Raw genomic sequence first — 7,114 nt, forward strand, 5'->3', positions numbered from 1 at the left:
TAGAGAGGGCGACCATAGCGCATGCTCGAAAGAGGGGCGGCCTGAGCCTCCAGACAGCAGCCAATCAGCGGGAGGGGTCACGGCGCTGCCTAGGTACGCACCCCATCCCGGAAGTTAAAGACGTCTGGCCCGGCGGGGTTGTCATAGAGACGGGAGTCGCGGCGGCGGGCGGTGAGGCGTCGCGGCCGAGGTAGGCCTGGGGGGGTTCTTCCCGACCCCGAGAAGCCTGACCGGGAGGGGGCGGTGGGTGGCGTGGTCATTATTATTACCGTATGTACATCCCTCTGGGGCTTGGGGGCTGTTTGCAGCGAAAACGGGCGACGCGGCCTCTCCTGCGGTCTGGCTTTTAACGGAGCTCCGGCTCCCTCTCTCCGTTCCCAGATGACGGTGCACAACCTGTACCTCTTCGACCGCAATGGCGCCTGCTTGCACTACAGCGAGTGGAACCGGAAAAAGCAGGCCGGCATTTCCAAAGAGGAGGTGAGCCTCGGCCCCGGGGGGGGGGAGAGGAGGGGGAGGCCCTCTGCATGCGCTCAGAGGCCTCCGCCAGGCCCCGTTGCGGGTCTGGTCTGCGTCAGAGTCCCATTTCCTGACTTGGTTTCGCTGCAGCAGGTGACTTTAGGTCTTGGATCCGTTTTGTCTATTCATCACGGTTCCCCCGAATAAAATGCAAATGCTACAGAAGAGAAAATAACTAACAGGAGATCACAATAGAAGCCTAGCGGTCAGAGATAACCTTAAAACCTTCCTATTTGCCATCCAGGAAAAAAAACCACACACATACACAATCATAACACACTCTTGAGTGGCTGATACTGCAGAGACTTGTAAATCCCTGTCCAGCGGGCACTGCCTTGGCAGAATTGAACCGGCCCCTCCGGTGAGAGCATCTCAGGAAGGCCCCTTAAGAGCCCCCTCTTAAGTGAGGGGGGCATGGGCCTGATGAGAGGCCCCACACTTTGGGACCCTTTACTCCCAGGGGCTGTAAAGCTCCCTGCCTCCTGGTTTTTAGAAGGTCATGGCACCGAAAGGCACCTTGGGGGTCATCTGGTCCAACCTGCTGCTGAGCACAGGAATCCTCAGACCCTCCCAGCCAAAGGGCTGTCCAGCCTTTGCTTGGAAGCCTGCAGTGATGGAGCCCCATGACTCCAGGAGGGAGGCTGTTCCGCTGCTTCAGACCTCTCATGGTCAGCAAATTCCTCCTTATTTCAAGTTTCTCTCCGTTAATCTTCCACCCATTGGTTCTTGTCCTATCCCTGGGCCCTCTGAAGGATAAATCCACCCCCTCTTCCCTGGGACAGCCCTTCAAGGATAGGAAGACTGCATTCATGTGCCTTTTCTTCTTTAGGCCAAACACATGTGGATCCTTTAACCATACTTTGTAGGATTCAGTCTCCAAGCCCATCACTGTCTTTAAAGACAGTTTTATTTCATTGGGCCTTCAATCCTTCCCGTATTTTAGTAGCCTCCATCTTGGGGGAGCATCAGTTCTTTATTTTGGATGTATAATTGCTGTTTTTGCTATAATTTTGATTCAATCTGTTGTTTCGTTTATAATTTTAACTTGTTATAAACCCACCTAGGGTATTTTGAGTTGTGTGGGCTATCAACACTGTAATGGAAATAAATAAACTCAACTGCAGGAAGGGGACTAGCACCTATTAATCCACAACGGCCTTCCAGAACACCCAGTTAGTAGTTTTCTAAATGCCAACAGGGTTTGCTTGGTCTGACCTGGGTGGGGTGCTATTAAAACTGCATTCCAAACCAAGGAGAATTTGAACAACCATAATCCTCAGCCAATATGGCCATTGACTGGGGATGATGGGAGTTACAGTTCCAGTATATCTAGGAGGAACCAGGTTGGAGAAGAATGTACTTGAAGATGTGACATCCCCAAAGCTGCTTTAAGCTTCAACACTTACAGATATTTTATTTCAGTTTGACCTGGGTTTTAGATGTCTTTCTAGTTGGATAGCCTCATTTCTGCTAATCTCTCTAACACGAATATTTCAAAAATTTGGTTTTGTTCCAAGTGAGCATGGCTTAGCTGTTAATGGATTAAAAATGTTAAGCCGATTGAATGTGATGCTTCCATGTGCTTCAGCAGCTGCTGCTGTGCAGAGCTACCCCTTCTGGCTCTTAAAGGCAAGAGAAGCAGTGGTTTAGCTTTGCACTTTTACTTTTAGGCAGGTATAAGAGCTGCATTAGCTACTGCTCTGTATCTTGTGTTTAAAGGGTCCTGCCCCGTGCAGGAATCCAAATCAAAGCATTCTCCGGGTGGCTGGCCAACCCCTGCTTGACACATCCAGTGAAGAGGAACCTATCACCCCGGATCACTGGTTTCACCCTTGAACTGCTCTCATTGTGAGGAAGATTTTTCTAACATCGGGTTGGAATCTGCCATCCTGTAATTTTAATGCTTGATTCTGGGTCCTGCACTCTAGGCAAGATTGATATATATTGTTGATTGTTGTGGGTTTTTCCCACAATGGTATCCTGATCAGGAGAATCAGATGAAACGGTGCTGCAGTATCATGTTCAGCTAGGGAAGGATTAACACTGGTAGAGAGTCTCTTCTAAGAATGTCTGAGCACCAACCCCTGCTGGACCCAGAGTGCATCTCTGAAGCATTAAGTTGTTTTCGTCTGTCTCCCGTGTCAAGCGGGGATGGAAACCTTAAAGCTTGGAGAAACATAATGGTGCAATTTTCTGTGTGTGATGGAGCTGAAACAGGTGAATTGTCCTAATTTGAATAAACTTGCACTGACTTGCTGCAGTGCGATGCTAAAGCATTACAAGTGAACATGAAAGCCCTTGCCAGGGCCTCTCGTCTCTTCCCTCTGTGCTCATTCTCTCTCCCCCTCCCCGTCCCAGGAGTTCAAGCTGATGTATGGAATGCTCTTCTCCATCCGCTCCTTTGTTAGCAAAATGAGCCCTCTGGATATGTATCCTTTCCCCATCGGGCAATCTCTTGGTGGGTTGGGGGATGGACTCCATGGGGGCTTTCTTCACGGCACACAAAGCCGCACCCTCGAGGCTGACGGCGGGTGGGACAGCGAAGTCTGTGTTTCCCTCCTGTTTGCCTTAATCTCAGTGCCACAGGAAGGATGGCTTCCTCTCCTTCCAGACCAGCAAGTACAAGCTGCACTACTACGAGACGCCCACCGGGCTCAAGGTGGTCATGAACACGGACTTGGGAGTGGGCAACATCCAGGACATCCTGCACCAGATCTACAGCCATGTGAGGGTTTGTGTGTTGTGCCCCCGCAGTGCTTTCTCCCGGTCCTGTGATAATCTTGTCATGTGCAGGGGGCAGTGGTTGGCAATTCTAGGTGCACTGGCAGCATGCAGAGCAGAGCAGAGCAGCAATGCTATTATTCAATGCTGCCTTTGACTATTCGCTACCTGAAGATGCTGAGTTGCACAAAGCTTGCTTCTATGAGGGACAGGCCGTAATAGGCACTTATCCGTGACAGCGTGCATAAGAGTTTCTTCCCAGTCTTAGTGCTTAAGCTCATAGGGGCTTTCAGCAAAAATCACAGTTGTAAACAGCAGGCAAGCGTAATGGCTGAATTATTTAAAGCTTTAAGGTATAAAAAGAGATTCACTTTGCCATGGAAAATTGTTGGTGGGTGTTTCCTTAGATATGACTGCTGAGAAAATTGGAAAAAGCCTCTTTTCCTTTAAGTCAAGCATTGGGATGTTTAGGAAGAATTTTTCTACTCTCATTTAAAATGGCTGGGTAGCCTTAATAAGCAGAATTATAAAGGTTCTGTTTCATTCCTGCTGGGAAGGTTGTAAACTGAATTTCCTGCATGAGGAGAAGACAAATTGGGGACATTTGTTTGGAAGGTAGTAATCCTGCTCCATTTTCATCTCTCTGAGGGCCGTTTGAGTGGGCTTGAGGAGAAGGAACCCCTGTGTACCAACCGCCTGGCCTGTTTCTCATCTCTCCTTAGATTTATGTGGAGTATGTGGTGAAAAACCCTCTCTGCGACTTAAACGAGACCATCCAGAGTGAGCTCTTTCGCAACAAGCTGGACAGCTTTGTCCGTGCTCTGCCCTTCTTCTCGGCTCGTGCTGGATAGTTCTATTGTTCTAACAAACCCAAGGACTACGGTGAGCGTGAGCGGTCCGCAGGTAGCAAGCCACGTTATTTCCCCTAATACTTGTGCATCTGGACCAGTTTGTATGCCTTTCAACAGGAATTGTCTCCAGCGGCTGTTTTCCTTCCGAAGGATTGTTCTTCAGGTCCTTGGATCTGGATGTGGCCCCATAGCCGGGTATCACTCTGTTTATAGTGGAATATATTTTTCTGATTTTTTTTTTAATTGGATCTCATTTACTTCAAGATGTTCTGACCATGTTCCTCTTGTTATGCACCATCTTGGCTGGTTCAGGACTGTTCTTTTTGGTTTATAGCTCTTCCTCTCTCTTCCTGTCCCCCACAAACATTGTAGTATTTGCTGAACCTGGGCATGACATACACCAGAGGCTGCTGGAACTTTGAGAGAGAGATGCCTTTCTTTCCCAGGCACCTCGCCAAAAGAGGAGTTGATGATACAGTTCTTCCATTGCTGGGAAGAAGAAAACACCAAAGGCTGAAAAGTGATTCTTTTGCTTTTTTGCAGAGGGGGGGTGGGAGATAATGTTTTTCTCATATTCATGATTTAAGCATCAGTGGTTCCATTCCTTCTGTTTAAAAATGATTTGATCTCTTACAGCTCTGGTCCTCTAGACTAGTTTTCTCAACCTCAGCAACTTTAAGGTGTGTGGACTTCAACTCCCAGAGCCAGATGCTGGCTGGGGAAATTCTGGGAGTTGAAGTCCACACATCTTAAAATTGCTGAGGTTGAGAAACACTGCTTAAGACAGCATGTGAGTCCTAAAGGCTGGCTAACTGAACATTCTTTGAACTGTTTCTGCAGTGGATAAGGCCCCTCCGATGCCTCCCTTTAGCCCAGCCCCACTAAGTGCTACCTGGGAAAGTGACATTTCTGCCTGCTGATTCTAGCAAACAGGCTGTGAAAATGTACAGGTAATCCTCGCTTAATGACCCCAATTGGGACTGGCAACTCTGTCACTAAGCAGAGCGGTCATTAAGCAAAATGTCACGGCAGTTCCAGCAATCCCAGTTGCTGTCGTTGAGCGAATCCCGCGCAGTCATTAGGCGAGGACCCACCCGGATCCAAGCCATTCTTGGAAGAAGGTGAGGGACTGTTTCCACTTCAACTCCTCCCTCCACCTATCTCTCCCCCATCTCTGCCCCTTTGGCCGCCCACCTATCCACCACACCGTGAGCCACTACCAGCCAGGGCCTTCTTTTGCACCAGCCTTCTTTTGCATGCCGGCCAGGGCCTCTTTTCACACGCCAGCACAGCCGGGGCCTTCTTTCACACTGGCCTCCTTTCGCGGGCTGTCTGGGTCTTTCTTTTGTGGAAGGAGGCCCTGGCCGGTACGCGAAAGAAAGACCTGGCCGGTAGTGGTGCACTGTGTGGCACACGCCAGCAGCTCTCACCTGCTGGCCTGCAGGATGTTTTCATAGCACCTCCCCCACGTGTGGCCAGGATGGTGAGCCCGACGAGAGGAGGCAGGCGAAGATGACAGTGAAGGTCAGCTGGGGGTAAGGGGGTGTTCGTAAATGCAGGTGGGCCCACATTTTATTCATGTGACCATGGGGGCACTGGAGCGGCTGGAACTTTGAGAACTGGTCATAAGTCCTTTCGTTCAGTGCCGTTGTAACTTCAGACAGTGGCTGAATGAATGAATGGTGGTTAAGCAAGGACTACCTACCTGTGTTGAAGCATGTTGAGAAGTAGGTTGCCAGTTTTTACATAGCCCAGGGGTTTTCTTTTGTTTTGCTTTTTTACTTCCTTGAGGTCCAGAAACAAAGAAAATAAAAGCATTCAGCAGCTCTACCTCCAGCCTAGAAGCTCGATGCTGTCTTGCGGCTTTGCTGAGAAAAATGGTAAATGTGGCTAGGTGACTCCTTTGTGTATATCTTTTCATTCCAAGCATCTTTTGCTCTGGGGTTTCAGAGCCAAGCTTATTTCCAGCATCTTGAATACAAGTTGATCAAAAACGAAGACACTGTCTCTCCTCCTTTTTGTCATGAACGGGTCTGTGCTGTTGGAGAGCTACGGCGCTGTGTTTGTGGGTGGCCCCCAATCCGTTCAAAGTTCTACACTTGGTCTGGAGAGGCGGCCAGGTCATTTTCCCTTGAGGAAAGGCGGCTAATCGCTTGGACTCGGATTCAGGGGCTGACGGATCTGCCTTGGCAATACCCCTGACCGATCTGAGAGAGAGCAAGCTGGCGGCACCCTTCGGAGACTCGAGTTCTTGTGGGGCGGTGCCAGCAGGATGGCAGTGGGGGAATGCCACAGGGTGGCTCCTGAAACACAATGATTTAATTCCCACATCAGAGAGGAAGAGACCTGCACAGAGAACGTGGGTCTCTCCCATGAATGAAGTGTTGAAATCTTGGCCATGGGCCTCTAACTCAGCCACACGGTCTCTTTGTGGAGATCAAGATCTCACACTCCTAACACCTCTGCTTTTATGCTTTCTGGCATGTTTTGGTCACTTGAATACATGTGGTTGAGCCTCTGCAGGTTAAAAAAGGCATCTGTGAATGCCTGTTTGAGTTACTGTCGTGCATAATTAAGGCTTAATCTGCTTTCAGTTTCCTGTTCAGTGGTGTGCTTGCACTTTGCTCTGTGTGAGCTGGGCCCTTTGATCTCCCATTCCCCAATTTTTTATTTTTTTGCAGAAATTTCTGACACACAGCCCTCTGCAAAGGATATTATGCAAGAGTTGTTCACGGTTTGGAGCCGTTCTTTTGAAAGGTGATGGGAAATCAGGATGATTTTGGGTTTCTCCTCTCATGCTTACCAGCAAATGGAATCCAGAATGTTCCTCTTGGATCAGAGCCTCGCTACACATTACTCACCACTTTTTCTCTTCCTCCCACCGCGCACCCTCTGATCCCAGCAAACGGGCCAGCTGGCATTCAGCCAAGAGCTTGGGTGCTCTGCTCACACTGAGAAGCATTATGTTTTTCACAATTCTCCAGCTTTAATTCCTACAAAGCCCCAAATGTGGACAGCAACAT

At 49.2% G+C, this 7,114-nt stretch overlaps 1 protein-coding gene across 1 annotated transcript; it reads left to right on the plus strand.

Moving 5' to 3' along the window:
- Positions 1-56: 56 nt before the first annotated feature.
- On the plus strand, positions 57-6,106 carry TRAPPC1 (trafficking protein particle complex subunit 1). The gene is made up of 5 exons (XM_007426689.4): positions 57-190; positions 382-480; positions 2,878-2,948; positions 3,106-3,244; positions 3,963-6,106. Exons 2-5 carry the CDS (start codon positions 382-384, stop codon positions 4,089-4,091), a joined length of 438 nt encoding a protein of 145 aa, XP_007426751.1. The 5' UTR covers positions 57-190; the 3' UTR covers positions 4,092-6,106.
- Positions 6,107-7,114: the final 1,008 nt, after the last annotated feature.

Source organism: Python bivittatus, unplaced genomic scaffold (assembly GCF_059951505.1).
Source record: "Python bivittatus isolate LINGU-HERP-01145 unplaced genomic scaffold, Pbiv_v1 ctg000370_np1212, whole genome shotgun sequence".
NCBI classification, from domain to species: domain Eukaryota; kingdom Metazoa; phylum Chordata; class Lepidosauria; order Squamata; family Pythonidae; genus Python; species Python bivittatus.

What these genes read in the sequence shown, in the direction of transcription:
- TRAPPC1 (XM_007426689.4), top strand. Translation starts at nt 382, where the DNA reads ATGACGGTGCACAACCTGTACCTCTTCGACCGCAATGGCGCCTGCTTG. An exon ending in AAAATGAGCCCTCTGGATAT is followed by an intron (nt 2,949 to 3,105) that starts GTATCCTTTCCC and finishes TCAGTGCCACAG; the next exon opens with GAAGGATGGCTTCCTCTCCT. An exon ending in TGCACCAGATCTACAGCCAT is followed by an intron (nt 3,245 to 3,962) that starts GTGAGGGTTTGT and finishes ATCTCTCCTTAG; the next exon opens with ATTTATGTGGAGTATGTGGT.